Genomic DNA, 22,781 nt, shown 5'->3' with positions numbered 1-22,781 from the left:
CAATTGTGTGATTCATTTTATTTAAAGAACAATGTATACCAACTATAAAGCTGCACACTTTAAGCAATAACATGAGAAGCAATAACAATGTATACCAGCTATGAAGCTGCACACTTTAAGCAATAACATGAGAAGCAATAACAATATATACCAGCTATGAGGCTGCACACTTTAAGCAATAACATGAGAAGCAATAACAATGTATACCAGCTATATAGCTGCACACTTTAAGCAATAACATGAGAAGAAGTGCCGCCTTATGTCTATTACCAAATCACAGCCATGATATATTGGAGTACAACCACATGACTTAGAGGGTGTTGTTGCTTTTATACAACAGTTCATCGAGTAGGGTTAACAGTAATAAGCCACAACAGATAATACTTTGCTTGATTTTTTATTTAAACGGCAACACTTTACTTGACTGCACAAATAATATAGTATACTATTACTTATGTATTAATTAACCATAAACTAGTCCTAGTTACATACTGATCTCATGTTAATTCATCACTAATGAATTGTGACTCATGTTTTTCCCCAAGCAGTTACTATATTTGTTACTATATCTGTTAATACTGTAAACCTTTGTGAACCAATGAAGGCACTACTGAAGGAACAAGTAATGAATAACAAGTCAAATACTGATACTTGTGTTTGTTCATCATTAACGAAGCACGACATATTTTATCTCGAGTAGTAACTATATTTGTTCAGGATTTGTTCATGATTTGTACTTCAGTAGTACCTGAATCACTACTAAGCAATTGTGCCCTGTCAAGTAAAGTGTTCCCATTTAAGCATGTACAGGCCTCCACAAAAAAATTTTCCCGTCAGGCAAATGTTGACTGTTGCCAACAGCACAAACATCCCAACGCAACACAGGTCACTCATTCCCAACTACATTGCACCATTTCAATTTGACTGTGCAACGGCTTTTAGATTCACCTGTAAAGCAGAGTGATACATCTGATGTGATATGTCTGAGCACGGTTATGCCCAATCAGATTTCCTGGTCGGAACTATTGAACTGTTGTATAATTGTAATGTCAATAAGGTAATTAGACACACAGTCCAGATTCCACCCCACAGTGTGATTGCTAAATAGTGAACAGATACATCAATAAAATTTCACAGTTATGCACTGAAACCCCGCAAGTCACTTAATGTAAAACTCTTTCCATTTATTCATGTCCTGTAACCACCTACAGTACCCAGTGTAGAGTAGCAGGCAACCTAGAGAACCTGTCTTGGGAAGCATGGAGACATGATGCATTCCAGTCTAACAAAGAACAGGCTTGAGACACCAAATCCCCTAAAATGCATGTTTATAGGCTGTTTCAGGAAGCTGGAGTACCTAGAGAGGAAAAATATGGGAAGACAAAAAAACCTGGGAAGAACAGAGTAAGTGGCAGAAATCAATGACAAACTCTGCAGGCATCAGGCCATTTGCTTTTCATCATCATAAATGAATTACCAGTAAAATCAACCAACTAAAGATCCACTTTGATTAGTTTTGTTATAGTAAAGAAGCAAATAATAACAGGATTATAATGACTCACCCATACATTTTTCTGTACCTGCTTGTCCTATTCAAGGTCGCATTGGGTCTGTAGCCTATCCCAGAGGCTACAGGCACAAGGCAGGGAATAATACAGGACGGGGCACCAACCCATTGCAGGGCATATACACCATTCGTTCACAAAATTTAACATGTAATAAAAAAATAACAGAATATGAGCTGAACTTAACTGAAGGGCAAAGATAAAAGCAGAAAAAATGCTCTATATTTAGGTTTAAAAAAAAAAAAAAAAAACTCTACCACAGTTTTTTTCGAGAAAACCATGTTCAAGTACCAAAACATTATTCCTATCCCAGGCTAAGTGAAGTTAAAAACTATTTAAAACATCAGCTTGTAAATTATGTTGTAATGATCAGATTTGGCAAATATTGTACTATAGAATGTCTCTGACTTATGTCTGGGCACCATCCTGACAGACAGGTCACATGTTGAAATGGACGTATGTGTGAATTGGCATATACATTACAGTGTACCAATGTCTAACATGTTCTCAGGCTTCAAAAAAGGTTTTATGCAACATATAGCAACATATATAAGAATTTTAAAAAAATATAAACTTTTCGTACAGTGCGCAGCGCATATTGTGTGATATTTGCCACAGAAAACAATAGTATATGGTATAAGTGTAGCACTGCCAGGCATACAGCTGCCTGAAATATTTTTATATATACAGTTTGTTCCCTGCAGGTATACATAGATCTATTTTATTTTGAATATATTTTTTAAAATGTCAGTCATATGTGCGAGTGGTCGTATGTCACATAGGTCATAGGTCAGTGACAGTCTGTATTGTATAATAATTCCAATAAGGAGAAATGATTTTCTTTTTAGAGTTGGTTTAAAAGTGTTACAAGACACATTTCATTTTAGGCCAATAAGGGGTAATTTGTGAAGCTAAAAAATCTGTCAAAGACTGTAATTGCTGACATAAGAAACCATCCACTGAGGAACATTTCTATGGCAGGGCAGAGATGTATGATCAATTTCAATAACAACTAAACGAAATTAGCAAATAATAATTCACTTCCTTAAAGGCAGTAAAAAAAGGCCAGTTACTGGATCCTTCACACATCGTTCCAACAACTGTAAATAGGTGAGGTTCTCTTGAGTGTTGGGGTCAAAAAAGCCCTTAGTATCATCACTGGGGTCAGAAAGGAGCAGATTCATTTCCTCATCAAAATACCCTCGCTGGTACGCCACTTGTACTGGAATTCGATGACTGTTCACTGGGTCAATGATGCCACCAGTGGCGATCTGTGCTTCCAGAAGCCGAATGCCATGGTCCTTGACGATCAGATCCTTCTTCATGGCCTGGAAAAGGGAAATTGTGTTCCCCGTGTAGGGATCAGTGTAGCCTGTCACCCCTCGCTCTGCAGACAGCAGCTTGCTTTTTAATTCTGAACCGACCACCCTTGCATTTACCCCCTCTTCTACAGAGAGCTTCCTGTTCTTCACTGGGTCGATTATGAACCCTGTGGCAGCTTGTGCTTCCAGGAGCACCAGAGAAGTCCCAGGAGTGAGGAGGTTCTTGCACTTTGCCTCATAGATGCTCATGACCTGTTGTGTGGCCTGAACAAACACACCTGCAATGCAAGTTGTTCCCTGCAGGTATTTCCGCACAGAGTCCATTTCACTGACATCATCGACAGTGACTTTCCCAGCATTCAAATCATCGAGCAACTTTTTGTCAATGATTTGAGATTTGAATAGGTCTTCAGCAGTAATGTTCTTCCTTAGACCTTTAAATTTTCCAATTGTGCATACTTCTTTAGCTGTTGTAGTTGTTACTGTCTGTGTAACAGTCGTCTTCTCTGTAATTATTTGCAGGAGGAGCAGCGTAAACTGCTCAATTGTAATTACCCCGGATTTGTACTGCTCAACTATTTCCCGCCTTTTCTCTTCAACTACATACTGGGAGTACAGCAGCTCCCAAAGAGACACTTCCTTTCCTGAAAAGTGACCCCCTGCTTTGGTAGTGGTGGTGGATTTCAGAATGCTTTTGGTTTTCTCATCAACGAAGAAGTACTGTTCTCCTTTCTTTACAACAACAAGCAAGCTAAGGCCAGTTACTGGATCCCTCACACATCGTTCCAACAACTGCAAATAGGTGAGGTTCTCTTGAGTGTTGGGGTCAAAAAAGCCCTTAGTATCATCACTGGGGTCAGAAAGGATCAGATTCATTTCCTCATCAAAATACCCTCGCTGGTACGCCACTTGTACTGGAATTCGATGACTGTTCACTGGGTCAATGATGCCACCAGTGGCGATCTGTGCTTCCAGAAGCCGAATGCCATGGTCCTTGACGATCAGATCCTTCTTCATGGCCTGGAAAAGGGAAATTGTGTTCCCCGTGTAGGGATCAGTGTAGCCTGTTACCCCTCGCTCTGCAGACAGCAGCTTGCTTTTTAATTCTGAACTGACCACCCCTGCATTTACGCCCTCTTCTACAGAGAGCTTCCTGTTCTTCACTGGGTCGATTATGAACCCTGTGGCAGCTTGTGCTTCCAGGAGCACCAGAGAAGTCCCAGGAGTGAGGAGGTTCTTGCACTTTGCCTCATAGATGCTCATGACCTGTTGTGTGGCCTGAACAAACACACCTGCAATGCAATTTGTTCCCTGCAGGTATTTCCGCACAGAGTCCATTTCACTGACATCATCGACAGTGACTTTCCCAGCATTCAAATCATCGAGCAACTTTTTGTTAATGATTTGAGATTTGAAAAGGTCTTCAGCAGTAATGTTCCTCCTTAGACCTTTAAATTTTCCAATTGTGCATACTTCCTTAGTTGTTGTAGTTGTTACTGTCTGTGTAACAGTCGTCTTCTCTGTAATTATTTGCAGGAGGAGCACCGTAAACTGCTCAATTGTAATTACCCCAGATTTGTACTGCTCAACTATTTCCCGCCTTTTCTCTTCAACTACATACTGGGAATACAGCAGCTCCCAAAGAGACACTTCCTTTCCTGAAAAGTGACCCCCTGCTTTGGTAGTGGTGGTGGATTTCAGAATGCTTTTGGTTTTCTCATCAACGAAGAAGTACTGTTCTCCTTTCTTTACAACAACAAGCAAGCTAAGGCCAGTTACTGGATCCCTCACACATCGTTCCAACAACTGCAAATAGGTGAGGTTCTCTTGAGTGTTGGGGTCAAAAAAGCCCTTAGTATCATCACTGGGATCAGAAAGGATCAGATTCATTTCCTCATCAAAATACCCTCGCTGGTACGCCACTTGTACTGGAATTCGATGACTGTTCACTGGGTCAATGATGCCACCAGTGGCGATCTGTGCTTCCAGAAGCCGAATGCCATGGTCCTTGACGATCAGATCCTTCTTCATGGCCTGGAAAAGGGAAATTGTGTTCCCCGTGTAGGGATCAGTGTAGCCTGTCACCCCTCGCTCTGCAGACAGCAGCTTGCTTTTTAATTCTGAACCGACCACCCCTGCATTTACCCCCTCTTCTACAGAGAGCTTCCTGTTCTTCACTGGGTCGATTATGAACCCTGTGGCAGCTTGTGCTTCCAGGAGCACCAGAGAAGTCCCAGGAGTGAGGAGGCTTTTGCACTTTGCCTCATAGATGCTCATGACCTGTTGTGTGGCCTGAACAAACACACCTGCAATGCAATTTGTTCCCTGCAGGTATTTCCGCACAGAGTCCATTTCACTGACATCATCGACAGTGACTTTCCCAGCATTCAAATCATCGAGCAACTTTTTGTTAATGATTTGAGATTTGAAAAGGTCTTCAGCAGTAATGTTCCTCCTTAGACCTTTAAATTTTCCAATTGTGCATACTTCCTTAGTTGTTGTAGTTGTTACTGTCTGTGTAACAGTCGTCTTCTCTGTAATTATTTGCAGGAGGAGCACCGTAAACTGCTCAATTGTAATTACCCCAGATTTGTACTGCTCGACTATTTCCCGCCTTTTCTCTTCAACTACATACTGGGAATACAGCAGCTCCCAAAGAGACACTTCCTTTCCTGAAAAGTGACCCCCTGCTTTGGTAGTGGTGGTGGATTTCAGAATGCTTTTGGTTTTCTCATCAACGAAGAAGTACTGTTCTCCTTTCTTTACAACAACAAGCAAGCTAAGGCCAGTTACTGGATCCCTCACACATCGTTCCAACAACTGCAAATAGGTGAGGTTCTCTTGAGTGTTGGGGTCAAAAAAGCCCTTAGTATCATCACTGGGGTCAGAAAGGATCAGATTCATTTCCTCATCAAAATACCCTCGCTGGTACGCCACTTGTACCGGAATTCGATGACTGTTCACTGGGTCAATGATGCCACCAGTGGCGATCTGTGCTTCCAGAAGCCGAATGCCATGGTCCTTGACGATCAGATCCTTCTTCATGGCCTGGAAAAGGGAAATTGTGTTCCCCGTGTAGGGATCAGTGTAGCCTGTCACCGCTTGCTCTGCAGATAGTAGCTTGCATTTTAATTCTGAACTGACCACCCCTGCATTTACGCCCTCTTCTACAGAGAGCTTCCTGTTCTTCACTGGGTCGATTATGAACCCTGTGGCAGCTTGTGCTTCCAGGAGCACCAGAGAAGTCCCAGGAGTGAGGAGGTTCTTGCACTTTGCCTCATAGACGCTCATGACCTGTTGTGTGGCCTGAACAAACACACCTGCAATGCAATTTGTTCCCTGCAGGTATTTCCGCACAGAGTCCATTTCACTGACATCATCGACAGTGACTTTCCCAGCATTCAAATCATCGAGCACCTTCTTGTCAATGATTTGAGATTTGAATAGATCTTGGGCAGTGACGTTTCTTCTTAAACCCTTAAATTTTCCAATTTTGCCTGCTTCTGCACTTGCTGTTTTTGCTGCCTTCTCCACAGTTGTTTTATGGAGGGCATCTCCAGCTACTCCCGCTGTCACCTGCTCTTCTAGGTCGATATTCCTTTCGTCCATCTTATCCCTAATAAGAGACATCAATCCATTCAAATTAAACAACAAAGTTTCTTTGGGTATTTTTTTTGAAAGTGTGGATAAAAATATATTATAATTGATTTCAAACATTTTGTTTATGTTTAAATCATTGAAGTCTAGTAGTATCCTACGTTACAGCCATCTCCTCAATTCATTGTGATTATTACTTACATTTATGAAATAAACTTTGCTGTATTTCTTTGATTGGTTTTCCTGGTCGTTTTGTTCTCTAGCAAAATCTGCAATTAACAACAACAACAAAAATATTAACAACAAAGGTAAGTAAAATAATTGAATTATATTTGTCATTGCATTTCATTGTTCTTTCAGTTATAAATAAATATGCTTGCACGTATTGTCACGCCCACATCGACGGACTCTGCCGGGGACTCAGCCGGGGGCTCCGCCCCGACCACGACCCAGGGGCGGAATTCGCGGGGTGTGTCAGAGACTGATAGGGAAACAGATTTAAGCACCGGGCACCAGTAAGACGGTGCAAAGTATTGAGCCATGCTAATGTGCCTTGCTGAGCGATCTATTGTCCTTCGTCTACCCATTGCTTCCTCCCTGCTCTGTTATCCCCGTGTACTTACCATTCCTATTCCTCTTCCTCTCCCCAGACCCGTTCCCGTACCTGAACCGTCTTCCCCGCTGAGACCGGCGCCTCTTGCTTCCTCCACCCCGTGTTCTCGTGTCTTGTGTTTCTTTGTAGGACAGACCTCCCGGCTTCTGAACCCTGCTTTCCGACCTCGACCATTCTCCTCGTTAATCCCTACTTGTACTTTCGCTACCATGCTCCTAATAAAACCTCAGGTTGCACACACGACTGGATCCCTGCTCCTTTCTGTTGGCCTGCACCACACGTATAATTCTTGTTTTATTGTGTGGCTTGTCTGGTAAATGCCTAACATAAGATGGCATGTAATTATCTTTTATGTGTAATCTTCTGATTTGTTTGCTTATGATTTATAGCCACCATTGTAAAGCCATCATCGGCAGGCACCTTCTTCACCAAAAACATGTACACAACACCAAGGGCCAAACTGAGTATGGGTTGAACATTAGTGGGGTAGAGGTCTCCATCCATTTAGGGGGGGTCCAGGGGGTTGTATTGGCTGGTTTTACACGTGGCCATAAATTATCATGTTCTGTCAGTTGCTGGTGCTGGGGAGGAACTGGGCCGGTATCTGATAAGGCCAGAGGTCAGCCATTATCAGTGGAGCACGCTCTCCGAAATGTGCAAGAAACGCACACATTCAGATGGGATTAGTTTAACCTGGGGGATGTCATGTGACTGAAAAAGTTACCAACGAAATCTGTCATTTTATTTAGTTCAAATCTGACATGTCTGCAATTATTACAAGTGTACTAATCTGAGTAAATCTCAGGAACTAATTATCTTCTTTATTTCAACAAAAACTGACCTCATTCAACCAAAACATGCTCCTCCGCCCCCCCGCCCTGCCCCGCCCCCTATTACTCCTCTACTGGCTGGAGTCCTGGTTCACTTCCATGGAAGTATGACATGTAGGGTTAGGGTTTAACCCTATGAGCTGCCGACTCACACAAACCTGCTCGCAAACCTGACACACTAATGCGCTTTGACGATGTACGTTGCTTTTATTTCAGCTAGCCCATTTTCTCTGTTTTCTATAATGTTACCATGCCTGGGTTGGGCAGCCAGTTGACCTCGGACCCCCCGAAGTATTTTTTCTCCCTAATTGGGAGTTTCTGGTTTATCTCCTCTATTTTCTTATGCCCTCGATTGTCTTCTACTGGCTGTTCCTTGTTTTATGTACTATTCTGTATAAATGACCTAATACTAGATTGCCATACACCCTTCTCAAGTGCCTTGGGGCAACTTTTATGAAATGTGCAATATAAAAATGACCTGAAGACTTCAGTTAAAAACCATTACTATATTATCTATCACAATCCAGTGAATTGATCAGAAGATCTACCATTAAAGGCGGAAACGGTACTAATCTATGCACTTTGATATTTTTGTCATTTGTAATTATTATTGACTATATCAGGTACAAAGCAATTATTTATGCTCATTTTCACAGTTTCCTCTACTCCCCTCCCACTGCAAACGTTTCCACAACCTGATAAAATGTTTTATATTTCCTAATGCAAATGCAGAAATTGTTTTCCTTTTTGTTTTTGCTCCTCCTCAGTGTCATTAAAATAGACTCTGCTCTAGTATCCAAATAAAATCCATGTGCATCTTTCCAGAAGCCAAATACAGCTTGAAGTTAGATGCCGAGCAATTTGAAAATTCTTGCTTTCTCTAAACCTGCTTTTCATCAGATAAAAAACCCTGTTCATCAAAGCCCATTGAAATGTTTAATGCTTCTAACAAAACACAGGAAAGACAGGAATTCCACACAATGCTGAAATAACTACCTATCACTCAACTTGGTCAAACAAATGAATGGAAATAACATGTGTGATCACAATAATTTCTTTATTGTTTTTAAAAATGAATACTGAAGGTTGTACTGAATTCAGAAATAAATAGTTCCAAACAATATGTTGTATTGACTGATGATTGACTGTTTGTGGACTAATATAAATTAGATACATGTTTCTGATAATTCTTTTAAAATATTTTACTATGAAATACATTTAAAATGATAGTTAACAGACCTAGTTTGTTATTTGCTTTTCTCATTAAAATTGCATGATCTCAGACCATATATAACTATTGTTATATATAGTTTGTATTTTACAACAGCAACATAGATTTAACCCCATTCGACACTTGGAGGGAGATGCCAAGTAAACATAAGTCCTTGTAATGAAGTTTTAGTAAAGTGTAGTTTAATACTTTGTGAGCTATACTCCACTTATAAATTAGTATATTTCACTTAATGTATTTCTTACAGAACAAAGAAAACCTATAATGTGAAATTAGTCAGATGTTTGCTCCATCTGAGTAAATGTAAATGTTCTATGGTAAAGAATAGATGGCAGCAAACAGCTTTCCCCAGCACAGTGACCAAGCGCATGATATGAGAAAATGTGAGCATACCTGCTCTCCTTCAGTCAGTGAAGATCTTTTTCCAAATGGGCCAGCAGGGACGATCTGGCAGTGGTCAGAAGTAGCAACTTCAAAACTGTGAGTACAGTCTGCTGTTAGATATAGTGCTTTTCAGGCTCCTCCTCCAAGTCAATACCCTGCTCCACTCCCAGACATTACCGGAATTCCTCCTATCTTTCAGCATCTCTAAACATGTTTTTCCTTTCTTAAGAATCTTCTGACCCATGGAGGTGGATAGACAGTCTTTTGTTACAATCCTGATGATAAGGATATTTATTTTAATACTATAGTGTAAATGTTGAGAGGCCATTGTTTGGTTGACTGGGATCCTTCACGATCTTGCTGGCTCTGGACATACATTGTTTGATATAAACGTTCTGGAGACTGGGCAGTCTGTCTGCTTCTCTGTTTCGCTGACCACACACGCCTCTGCAGAGCTTTGCATTCTTGCTGTGTGCTGCTCTCAAACCAAGGCGTGATAAAAATGACCTTTTTATCCAGTTATACTCTGAGAATATTTCACTCCATACTGTTTGCTTGTGTAAACAATGTTTCACAATAGAAAAAAATCAGAACATTTGTTTCAAACCATAACGTATCAAAATAACAGTTTTACGTGGAACTGGAGTTCACTGGCTATAAAAATATCAACACAAATTCTTGACAGGGCACACACACAATCTTTATCTAATTAAAAGTTCCCAGTTATTAAATAAGCAAGAAACAATTAATGGATTGCATGTGTTAAGCATTTCAGCCCTGTTTTGTTAATTTCTTTAGTGTATAAATATTTACAGAGTTTGGGCAAACGTACAGATGAACCTTCTCCTTGTACACTCCCCAGTGAACTAAAAACAGGAGGCGGTGGTTTTCCTTTTAAGCCCAGCCTTAAAAATTTTCCTGATTGCGTAACAAGAACCGGTAAGGTGAGAAATGAGGTGGGATTCTTAAGGATTATACAAGTATTTGTCCATTAAGCTATGTGAAAGTAAGCTTACAGTTAGTCCATTTGACCCACACAAATTCCACACTGCTTTCATCCCAGCATGCCTTTACTGTTCCTCTGCAAATAAACATACTGTCAAATAATTCAATGTTCACTTTAAATTGTGATACAAATCAGTATCCTAGGAAAAACTGTGGAGAGTCTGCCAGTGGAAGGTCATTGGCTATTCTATAAAAGTTGGAACAAAATGTAACATAATGGGTAGCACTTTACATTAACTGCACCTTCGTAATGCCTTTATAATGCATTCATAGAACATTCATAAGTAGCATGTGACTATGCCAGAATATCCTAGATTACCATAACATAACAACTTTAATATACAATAGTTAAAAATATTATATTTGTATAATCATATACTGTTTGTTATTAATTTATATTACAGCGGTAGCACTTTACTACTGACTTACTACTGAAGTACAAATCATGAATAAATTCAGTGACTGCGTGAAATACATAATCTGTTATTTTGCTGCTTAATGATGAATGAGCATGGGAATATTACACAAAAAACAGTTTATGGTTGATTAATACATTAAAAGTGTACTGCTACATTATTTGTGCCTACAAGTAAAGTATTACCTTTACAGCTGCTAAAGTATGTTAGGATGTTATACTTACATGCTGCTTAAGAATAGTCTATGAATGCATTACGAAGGTGCACTGAATGTTCTATGAATGCATTATGAAGGTGCACCGAATGTTCTATGAATGCATTATAAAGGCATCATGAAGGTGCGGTTAATGTAAACTTCTACCTATTATTATGTCATGCTTTACTATAACTTTTACAGATCAGTCTTTGACTTTCGCCTGGCAGGTTTATATTATATTGCACCTTGATCTTAAACAAAAAGGATCACTGCATTTAATTTGCACATTAAGCTGTTATCAGCAGAATGGTGGTATCAGAACAACACGCAATCCGACATAAGACAGGCTTGTTCCTATCAGACGAATTCTGCATGACAGGAGCTTTTGGATCAACATGCAGCAGTTCTGCCACGCCCAAATGGCACGTTACAGGAACCCTACAATGTTTAAAGATGCTAATGATCTTAACCTGCCTGCCTTCACTAAAGCCAGAGGGCGAAGTTGTTTACCAAGCATGTGATTCCTAAACAGGGGACAGAGATAAACGATTAAATTTAAAACTAAGGAACATATGGCAGAGTGGCTGAATGGGTAGGAATGTAATCTCATATCTCCAGAGTTGGTTTTCAAATCCCGTCTCTGGATTTGTGCATGGGGTAACTGACTCGTGCATATGGATTACCTCCGGCAGTGTAAACCCCTTGTAATGACTGGGATGGCTGATGATAATGACGGGGGGAAACAGGAAATTAGCAATTTGTAGTCATTGCTGGAGTGCTGAATATGGGAGTTTTTTAAAAATGATAATAGGGATTTCGGAGGTGGTGTGATTTTCGTGCTTGTGAAATTGCCAGGAATACCGCTGCTGCGAGTGCAGGTTAGCAAAGTAATTCCAGATGGTTGGTGTGGCTTATATGCAGCAGAGGGCAGCAAGAGGATGGATCCTATATCCTTTTTTGACTGAGAACTGGTAGCACCTATCTGCGGTGCCAGACCCGAGGAACTTTATGTGGAGAGCTTAAGTGCAGCCAGTATTGGTGGAGCGCTACACATGTGGTAACTACAGCCGGAGAGATCTTGCCCTATCAACCTGCCATTGCCAGGTCATCCTGTTGATTTTTGACTCTTAACCTAGACATTGTCTAAGAAAAATGGACAAATCTATCCTCCCCTCCTTGTCTCACATTGTGTAATTGTGTGTGACATCCCTGAGTGCTGTTTGTGCCTGTAATCTTGCTTTTATTTGACAGTATGTGTTGGTGTTGTTTTTGTTGCTTTGAAGTAAATAAAGTAGTATTTATATTGAGCTATCATAGCACTTAGGGCTCAAGTAGTGTCGGTCTTTAATTTACAGACGTGGTTCAGCGGCTGGGTCCATTTCACAAGGTCTTGGGTGTGTGTACATTTTAACTGTGCGTAGAGTGAACCAGTGATCTTGGGAAACTGAAGTGTTTGCATATTTCTATCCACTGAGTGAATCTGTTGGTGTGTATCTGTGTGATATTCATGGCTGATGGCGAGCCATGAGACTGTCTTTCCTGGGGGGTAACTGACCTTCCTTTTTTCATATACCCCATGTGCTGTAATAAATACTTTGGTACCACTTTACGATAAGCCTCCCTTTTGCTAAGTATAAATGGTACTAACTCATTAATAGAAAGAAAGCTGTGCCATAACTTGTTTATAATTGTCTATGAATGATTTCCAAAGTGTTACAACCTAATTATAAATCTGATTAGAAACCATTCATAAACCCTTTATACAGGTAGTCTTATTGTAAAGTGGTACTAAAACTTCTACTATTATCAGTAAGAACTTGGCTGTGTGGATCCCAGCATTTTTTGGGTAACCCAGACCAAACTGATTTAACAAAGGTGGTGGTAGCTATACTCCATAAGTATTACTTTTAGCAAAACAAGCACTACATTTTTAGAATTTAGCATTACAGCCTGTTAGGTGATCTGATGCCTCAAAGTTTCCTTCAGTGTGATAGTTTGTGCGATGGGCTGGGTACTCAGACTCTAGCCTACTTGGCAGGAGCTCCCGACTGTGACCCTGTACTAAAAAAAGCAGTTATGGATGGAAGACTGGCTGAAATAAGGAATTTGGTCACAAGTAAACTGATTCCAATTGGACACAGAATCTATAAAGTGTTAGCAAACAGAGGTAAACAGTGAGTGTAGTTTCAACATGGACAACCAGGCCAAGAGTGGAAAACAGAAGCTTAGACACTTCATCTCCTGCTGTAGTTTCCTGTTGCACCTTTATGCAAGATACATAACTTACATTATTTCAGTAAAATGTGTACCTACATAGAAATGGCTTTATGAGTCCCCTTGCTACTTCAATATCGTAAAATACATAGTATTTTATACAAATATAATAAAAGTTGATAAATATGACCGCTAAATAAAGAAACCACAAAGTCCATTTATAATCTTTACAGTTTCTAAATACCGAGTTGAGAATGCTTGAACTGTGAAAGTAGTGACCTTTTCTGAGAAGCATATGAATCATATATCTCTCTTACTAGACAGCATGAAAAAATGCACAAAAACAACAAAATATTGGCACTAACTGGAACATTTCAGCCTCCGCCCTGGCCCTAATCGGTTCATGCATTGAACACTATCTTAGATAGTGGTCAAAGAAGGAGTGGTGCACATATTTTTCACAGTGTTTTGGTAGCTGTCAAACCATTGTCTCTTTGTCAACTGGAACTCTGACAGGTTTTGAAAGCCAGTGTGACCTGATTTCCTAATACAGAATTATTTGAATTGGTGTTTATAAATTAGCAATAGTGTGTGTGTGACTCTGTGTGGGGGTGGAATCCCATCCAGGGTGTGTCCTGTGCAGGCTTTTCACCCACAGTCCTGTTCTGGGTAAGAGGCGGGAAGATATACATGGTACATGGCGTTTCTGAAAGCTAGGGAATACTGAAGCATGTACTGTCCATCACTACCTTTAGCTAAATTAGCTACAGTATCAGCATTTAATATTTCCTTACCACTACAATAACATGCCAACAACATAATTACAAACATAACACAGACAGGCTAAAAAACAAAAACAGGCTTTTTAAACGTATTAAATTTAATTATGCAAGCTGGTGGTGAAATGTGATAAATAAATGGAATGACTGAGGTTATCCTAATGAGAGGTTTGGGAACTGAAGCAGTGTTCATCTAGCCACCCAGTCAAATACCCTGATAAATAGCTTTAAACATCCCGTTTGACAGCCTAAGACTTTTATACAGTATTGTATATATAACTGCGTTACATCTGAAATATTTTACCTATTATTTTTTAATCAGATTTCACCGTGTTAAACCTATAAGGATTTTTAGAGTTATGCTAACTTCATCTTGTATTTCATGCTTCCTTTAATCTTCAGTAGAAATTTTTCAGTTACCAGGTGACTGACATTTTTGCAATTAACTTGCAATTAACTGCTAGTGTCATTGTTGGGCTGTCTGAACAGGAAATACAGGGACAACATTTTATGGCTGAAGGTCTCCCTGATAGACATCAAGGTCCTTTCAGGTTTGACTAGGTCTAGTCAGGTTGGGGAGCATGCACTGGTACAGCGTGTTGCTGCACCCACCATATGACGAAATACCTTGGGATTATGGTTGGTGACCCCCCCCCCCCAGGCGAGGTCCAGTCCCACCCTCCAGAAATGGCCATCTTTCGGCCGCAACCAGGTGTTACGTGAGTATCCCTTTGGCCTGGGCCAGCTGCTTGGGTTCTCAACATTGAGTTGGATCATCCTCAGGACACAAACAGCCACAAGGCCGCAGTGACCTAACTGCCGCTCAGCACAGTGCAGGTAATGTGCCTTATTCGCCATAAAGTCAAACCAGCGGTACCCAAGGATTTTCCAAAGAGACACAGTATCAAAGGAGTCCAGTCTTCATCTCAGCTCACTCGATAGCTTCCAAGTCTCACAGAAAAACAGGGAACGCCAGGAATCTAAAGACTTTGACCTTTGTCCTCATGCAAGATATTTCACCCCTTTTCCAGTGACCTCATGACTCCCTATGATCTAACAATCCATCTACTGACTTCATAGGAAGAGTCACCAGAGACATGCATGTCACTGCTATGGTAAGTGAACCTCTCAACACAGTTGACATTCTCACTGCAGACAGACACACTGCGGATGGCTGTGCCCTAGAGGTGATTAAAGGCCCGGATATTGTTTTTTCTCTTGGACACTCGGAAACACACACACTCACACCAGAATATCACACCATCGTCAAGGTCAGTGATTCTTTCCTCACTGACAGATGTCCCACAGCTGCTAGACCCCAAGACCCTGGCCAACACCCAGTCCATACAAGCGCTGAACAGATTAGAAGCAAGAACACACTCCCAATGGACCCCAGAATCACCTGGAAAGAATGTAGAGGTTCTGCAGAACATTCTTCCTGCATCGCCCAACAAGCGATAGCATCCCCTGAGACATAGTGATGAGACAGAATGAATATTCTTCCGTGACTCTGGCTTGGCAGTTGCACAACATTTTACTGTATTATGCCTCTCATTTATTTACTTTCTTGGAGTACTAAATACGGCAAACATTACATATTAGTTATCAGTCATAACTGTACAGTATACAAATATTTTTGGTAGACGACCATACTTTTTGCAGTTTCTAATTTATATGCCGACAACAGTTTTGACTGGTAGTGTTTTCAATTAGTGTGTAATGACTTTTCAGTAGTGTTTATTTAATCAACTGGCTTGATGCATGATCTGAAAGCAGTGTTTGCTTTTGAGCAAAGATAATATAGTTTTGAGAAGATTGTTTGATTTTGCAAGACGAGTAAAAGGCTTTGTGAGTTTGGCTTGAATTTTAGGGTTTGTGCTCAGTGGTTTGAGAATAGGAGAGGAGATTTTAGGAAATGTTTTAGCAATTCAGAAAAACTGTAAAATGTCAAGGCACGTCGATTACTTTGAACGTGGGTAAAGTGGGAAAAGTTTCTGGCACTATTGAGTACCGTACTATGCAGTGTTAGTGAACGCATAATCATCTAGGAGCCTTATTTTGAAATTAGCGAGACGGCGCGAGAGTAGCCGACAATAGTGAGGGTTTATGGGAAAATCGAAAACTTAGGATCACGCACAGAACTCCATTGCACTTCTCATGCATCTCCGCGGGAGCGGCTTGTAACGTGAATCGCCCAACAAGCCTGATTGAGAATAGCTGAGAAGTTAAAGTTGTACCCTCGGGAAGTGGATCGAGGTACGATACCTTTACGTATGCACTGTTGATTGTTTTGTAATGTTATTCTCTGTTTAAACTACTTATTTGTGTTTGTGTAACTTCTGAATATTTTGTTGTATTGAATTTGTATGTACACTAAACTATTATTGAGGTCGTTAACATTTTATTTCGAACAATGTGCAAAACTCATTGTTTATTTATATCCTTTCCTTAGTTTCACGGTGGTCGCAGAGCGGCAATAAATACATAGCACCCGTTTGGAGACTCTACTTTATTATCGATTCCGAGGGCAGCTACATGCAGGGCAGTATATGCAATTAAAATGCACCATTATCATCAAAATGTTGTATGATCTTCATATAACCATTAAAAACAATCAACCTGGTCACCACATTCTGTTATACACATCAACATTATGGGAAAGCTGATAAACTGAGTGGCTAAAAGAAGCTACACAGAAAAGCTGAAGAACAGGCTTTCAGCCAATGACCCTGCAGCAGTATGGCGAGGTTTGCATGAAATCACTAACTACGGGAAACCACTCCACCCCCCCCCCCCCCCCCCCCCCCCGCTGAGGCAAACAAAGACTTCTATTGTAGGTTTCAGAGAAACAAATTCACACCCAACCTCAGCCCAGCAACAAGAGCCTCCATCACACCCTTGGTAGTCCCCCTCCCCCCTCGGATACACAGGCTACACTCAAGATATGCAAAAAGGATGTGATCCAGCTCTTCCGGACACAGAAAACCAGGAAAGCACCGGGCCCAGACGGTGTCTCAAAGCCTGTGCTGACCATTCGGCTACAGTGTTCACACAGATATTCAACAGATCCCTGGAGCTGTGTGAAGTCCCCTCCTGCTTCAAAAGCTCCAGCATCATCCCAGTCCCCAAGAAACCCTCCATCACAGGACTGAATGACTACAGGCCTGTCGCTCTGACGTCTATAGTCATGAAGTCGTTTGAATGACTGGTGCTAGTCCACCTGAAGAACACCACTGACCACCTGCTCGAATCCCTGCAGTTCCTGTTTGACTACCGGTCAAACAGGTCAGTGGACGACTCGATCAACATGGGTCTGCACTTGATCCTGAAACACCTGGACTACCCAGAGGCTTATGCATGGATCCTGCTTGTGGATTTCAGCTCGGGGATTTCATTCCCGAAATCCTTTCCTTCAAACTCTCACAACTCCACGTTTCCCCTGCCATCTGCAAGTGGATCACGAGCTTCCTACAGACAGGAAGCAGCATGTGAGGCTGGGGGACGTGTCTTCTGGTACACGGACAGTCAGCACTGCTGCTCCCCAGGGTTGTGTTCTCTCCCCACTGCTCTTCTCCCTCTACACTAATGACTACACCTCCAATGACTCAGCGCTGAAATTCCTTCTGACTGTTTTATGAGATGTCGATCACTTGATGAGGGAGGAGGAGGTAAGGAGCATGCAGTGATTACAGCACGTTGCCGCACCCACCACATGACAAATCACTTCAGAGATGAGAACCTGAGTGCAGCAAGTGATACCTCAGCACCACATTAGTTCAAATGGACCAGTATGAGGATTTTTCAGTGTCAATCCTGCCACCAACCCCCAAGTTTTTCCCCTGTAAATTGAAGGACCTCCTTGCAGGGCCTTGTAGATTAACATCATACCCAGGGTGAAACAATTGCATTTTATAGTTTATTTTGATATACTTAAGGGCCTTGTTCAAGGGCCCAAAAGAGTAGAATCATTCTGGATATTCATGGGTTTGGAACCAGCCACCTTCCGATTATTGGTACAGACTCTTAGCCTCAGATTCACCACTCCATCACCACTCTGACATGCACGGTTCAAAATCCGGATCATTGTCACTGCCAGTTGCCTGCATTGCAGTTTCTTCATCTGGTTTGTCTAAGGTCCATTCCTCTGGTGGTTTCGGAACTGGAAGACTGTCGTCATGTGGCGCGGGTCTCATTGTTAAAGGCAGATTAGGGTATTCAGCTGACTTCTTGTTTTTTGCAGAGAAACCAGACACATTAGTCAAACAGAAGTAACCGTCCATCACATGGTCTTTCTGTTCTCGCCATATCATCGGGACAGCAAACGACGTTGTCTTTCGAGTGCCTCTGAGGCAGGGTCTCACACAGACAGCACATGTCGCACATGTGTTATGTGAGGCGCCCATTACTTGTCTTGATCACCGATTTTACAGCCGAAGTACAGATGATATGCTTCCTTCACGAGAGCAGTCACTGAGCATCTCTGAGGCGCAAGCGTATATTCGCCACAAATATAGCGAAATGTATCCCAGCTTGACGAAACATTGATGAAACATATCGACCAAAACTAATAGTACTGGAAATGTCTATAGTATCTAGCTTATTTGTTATATTGCTACTGAGGCAAAGCTACATTCCAAAACAATACATACCCGCTATCAGGTCTATATTAACCCAGTGAGCGGCATCTGTGTATGCAGGCCGCTTTTATAGCCTGCTGAGGCAGTGTCAAGCTGGCTCCGGCCTGTCCAGGAATGCTCAGGCTGCAAACTTCCACAAACCAGCTTCCAGCCAGGTCTGATTCCATGCCTGGACATGCCCAGACTGTACAAAACATTGTTGATTGGTCTCTTACAGAACCAAAAATGTTTGGACACAAATATAAGAAAAAAACACGACAAAACTGAAGATTTTGATCAAACGGTACATGCAATTTTCATGATCAGCAGCCAAAAATCTATGAGGAACATCCAACACTGCTCAAGAAGTGAAACCTTATTGTGCAGTGATTTTAGGACAAATGTACTTCTTGTTTAAAGTTTGGTACCTTGTTTTCTGTTCAGTATACACAATGAAATGAATGAACACGTTTATTGACACGGGCAGAACCTAAATTCAAAAGTAGATGTTCCACACAGAAAACATTATGCTAACTGTGGCTGCGAGTTGGTTATAGCTATTGCCGGTTACTCAGTTAAAATTGGCGGTTTGGCAACTTTTTAAATTCCCAATAAAGTACAAAGCACTGAAGAGGGAGTAGTTGATAAGACCAACACTGTCTCTGTTATACGGAACTCGAATATGTTGCCAGTCTTGCTGACTACTTTGGCAATGGAAAGCAGTTAAATCCTGCCCGAATAGTCACCATATTGGTGATGTCACTGCCTGATATTGCTTGGTGTCAGATGGCAACAGTCCTTCACATCTGTTTGCTTCTCTCCTGCTCTCTGTGTCTACATACAGAGATGGGCAAAAATACATCAACATGTATTTCGATACAAAATACAATATTTGTAAGTGTATCAAAATAAACTATAAAATACAGCCTCTGAACAATCCATTTTATGAAGCCATTTGTCCTATTCAGGTTAGTGAGGGGTCTGGAGCCTATAGGCGAAAGGCGGGGAACAACCCAGCGGGGGGAGAGTGCACCAACCCATCGAAGGGCACTCACCATTCACACCTCTGGGGAATTTGGTAATTCCAATTAACCTCAGCAAGTTTTTGGACTGTGGAGGGAAACCGGAGTACCCAGAGGAAACCCCACGACGACATGGGGAGAACATGCAACCTCCACACACAGAACCCAGGTAGAGATTTAAACCAAGGTCCCTGAGAGGGGGGAGGGAGGGGGGGCAACAGTGCTAACCACTGTGCCGCCTGCTACAATATGTTCATACAAATAAATGCGAAACCAAAGAAAAGATCAAATATTCAGAAGTGTCTGAAATATATATCGACTACAGTGAGTCAACAGAAAAGTAAATCAATCGAATGAAAAGTCATAACTCAGAAAGTATTTTTTTTTTGTAAAAACTGCTTCCTCTTTTCTACCACAGATGCAAACATATGCAAACAAGTTAGTGTCCCTGTGGCATTTAAAGGTGGTCTTACCAAGAAATCTGACCAGGCTGAAAAAAACTATAGGCTGTAGGGCTGTTTATCACTGCAGATATGCATGTATACTTGGTTGAAGAGAAAATGCAATTTAGTTCAATATGATAGTTATAAAATTATAGTTTTTTTGCTATTATTTATTAGGGGTCCAAGTAGCAGTCATAAGTCCTACATTCATAAACTTTATATTAAGGTTTTTAGGCACCTGAGCTGTAACAGATCGCTTCTGACATGAGCAATTTTTTTCTGAAATATGCAAAACCACTTTTGCATACTAATCCATGGATTTTTCACTCAGAAACAAATATTTGCTGTTGTTACAATTTAAATTGAATTTAATTATCTTTGAAAAACTGGCCCCTGATGTATGACACCTTTTATCAGGTTAAATGTTTCAAAAAGAAATGCAAAACAATTTGATGCGACACGTCACAGGCATTGTTTTTATTATTGCAAAACCCGCATATGTTGAATGCGTTGTTTGATAACACAGGCCTACGATGGAAAAGTTTTCATTGATCCTTATGTTTTCCGGGGCGCTGAATCCAAGAATGACATTTTTCCACATCACGTAAGGTTTTACCACAAATCAGCATATTCTACTTCGTTTTATTCCCTGATGGTCCGTACTGCGCTCAAAAACAGTATTTGAGAATTCGAGCTGATTCAGCTTTTGTCAAAGTTGAAATACAAGGACCATGAGTAGACTATCTGCAGGGATTTAAAAGTCCTATCTATGCTTGGGACAGCAAGGAGGATACAATACACTAAGTATCGCTGTTTCTTATGTGAATGGGACGGTCGAGACGGAAATCAACACTGGGCAAGAAGGGATTGGCTAAGGTGAGTGGCACTGGAAACTGGAAGTGAAAACGTTGTGAGGGCACATCTCATGCACCCAAAGAAAGTACTTCTGCCTCCACTCCACATCAAACATGGGATTGTGAAGCAGTTTCTGAAGGCTCTATCAAGAGAAGGCGAGTGTTTCAAAGTTCCCAGCAAAGGCAAAGTTGATAGAGGGAGTATTCTTCAGTCCTGAGATCGGCAAACTGATGAAAGATCCACAGTTTGAGACAAAAATGGACGTGGTGACCAAATTCCTTGGCAACCATAAGGACCCAAACTTTGAGGCCAGCGTTGAAAATCTGTTGACAAAATTAGAGGAACTGGGTGGTTCAATGAGCTTCAAGCTGCATTTACTCCACTCTCATCTGGACTACAGTACTTCCTGGAGAACTTGGGTGTGGTGAGTGAAGAGCAAGGCGAGTGGTTCTGTCAGGTTACAGAATCAAAGACTGGAACGCTTGTTTGCAAGGACAATTTTATTACATTCACATTATAAACACTTATAAATTTATGGCCCGGCAATGGTAATTGCAGCGTGTTAGTGACTCAGTGGAATAGATGGGTTTGCATGACACCCCTCCAAGGTAGATGTAATCTCTCACTAACACAGCTGTGCATTCATATCTGATTGGGGGTGCATTTTTGTCATCTTTTTCATAAAAGCAATGAAAGCACCCAATGATTAAGGACTGATTCATTATTTTTAGCCATTAATTTCTCTGTTTTACTTGCTTTGCTCCATTTTTTCCCCCATTCAATACTGTGTGCATCTATAAGCGCTGCACAATAAATTGTTTCAGTATCATCATCACAATGGGCGCATGTGCAGTAATCACATCGCATTTATGTCACTGATATTTATGTGAAGAATGAATCCTCTGAATCCACCAGAGTGAGGTGTGGTGTCCCGCAAGGTTCTCTCCTGGGCCCACTACTGTTCACCCTATACATGCTGGCCCTTGGTGATATGCTTAGGAAAACCTAGTGTTAGTTTTCATTTTTCTGCACATGACACCCAGCTGTATATATCTGTTAAAACAGGTGAGCAGCTATAGCTGTCAAAGACTGAGAAATGCTTTGCAGAAGTTAGGAGCTGGATGACCAGTAACTTCCTGCTCAGAGGTATTAACACTGGGCCCCAGGACAGCCCAGGGTGTTGCTGACCGCAGAAAGCTTGACAGCTGCCTAGTCAACGTAACCACACTGGTAAAAAGCCTTGGTGTAATTATTGCCTCAGCTTAGTCTCTGGATGCTCACATAAATAATGTGGTTAAAACAGTTTCCCTCACTCGGGTGAATATCGCAAAACTTTGAATAATGCTCTCTCTTCAGGATGCAGAAAAGTTAGTACACATTATTACAACAGAGGTGTGAGGCAACAGTGCTAACCACTGCACCACCATGCTGCCCCTAGTCTGACATATGGTGAGATTAATTCTCACCCCTAGCTATGGTTATAGTGCATTGCGAAGAGCTGGATGGGGATCAGTGTCATTGATTTACCTGAGTGTCCGTGCTGCCACTGCCGGCCTCACATGTCTCATGCTTTGTTGGGGTGCTGGTGCTCAGGGATTCCACACGCCTGTGTTCCCACCCAACTCTCCCACATATTTAAGCTACCATGGTTAATTAGACCTGCTGGAGCCCCCATGTCTCCATACTGCTCTCT

General features: G+C 41.4%; 1 protein-coding gene across 2 annotated transcripts; it reads right to left on the bottom strand.

The window, feature by feature from the left end:
• Positions 1 to 3: 3 nt before the first annotated feature.
• Positions 4 to 9,667, bottom strand: LOC125719089 (plectin-like). 2 transcript variants are annotated; one of them, XM_048993579.1, is made up of 3 exons: positions 9,552 to 9,661; positions 6,686 to 6,753; positions 4 to 6,503 (listed from the first exon to the last, which is right to left on the bottom strand). In XM_048993579.1, coding segments are annotated over exons 2-3 (3,903 nt in total). In that variant the 5' UTR covers positions 6,688 to 6,753; positions 9,552 to 9,661; the 3' UTR covers positions 4 to 2,602. The 2 variants fall into 2 exon arrangements, with proteins under 2 accessions (XP_048849536.1, XP_048849537.1); XM_048993580.1 differs by lacking the exon at positions 6,686 to 6,753 and having other exon boundaries at positions 9,552 to 9,667.
• Positions 9,668 to 22,781: the final 13,114 nt, after the last annotated feature.

The sequence above is a fragment of the Brienomyrus brachyistius genome, chromosome 23 (genome assembly GCF_023856365.1).
Source record: "Brienomyrus brachyistius isolate T26 chromosome 23, BBRACH_0.4, whole genome shotgun sequence".
Classification (NCBI taxonomy): domain Eukaryota; kingdom Metazoa; phylum Chordata; class Actinopteri; order Osteoglossiformes; family Mormyridae; genus Brienomyrus; species Brienomyrus brachyistius.
The sequence above is the reverse complement of the archived record's forward strand: the minus strand, read 5'-3'. Positions and strand labels throughout refer to the sequence as shown.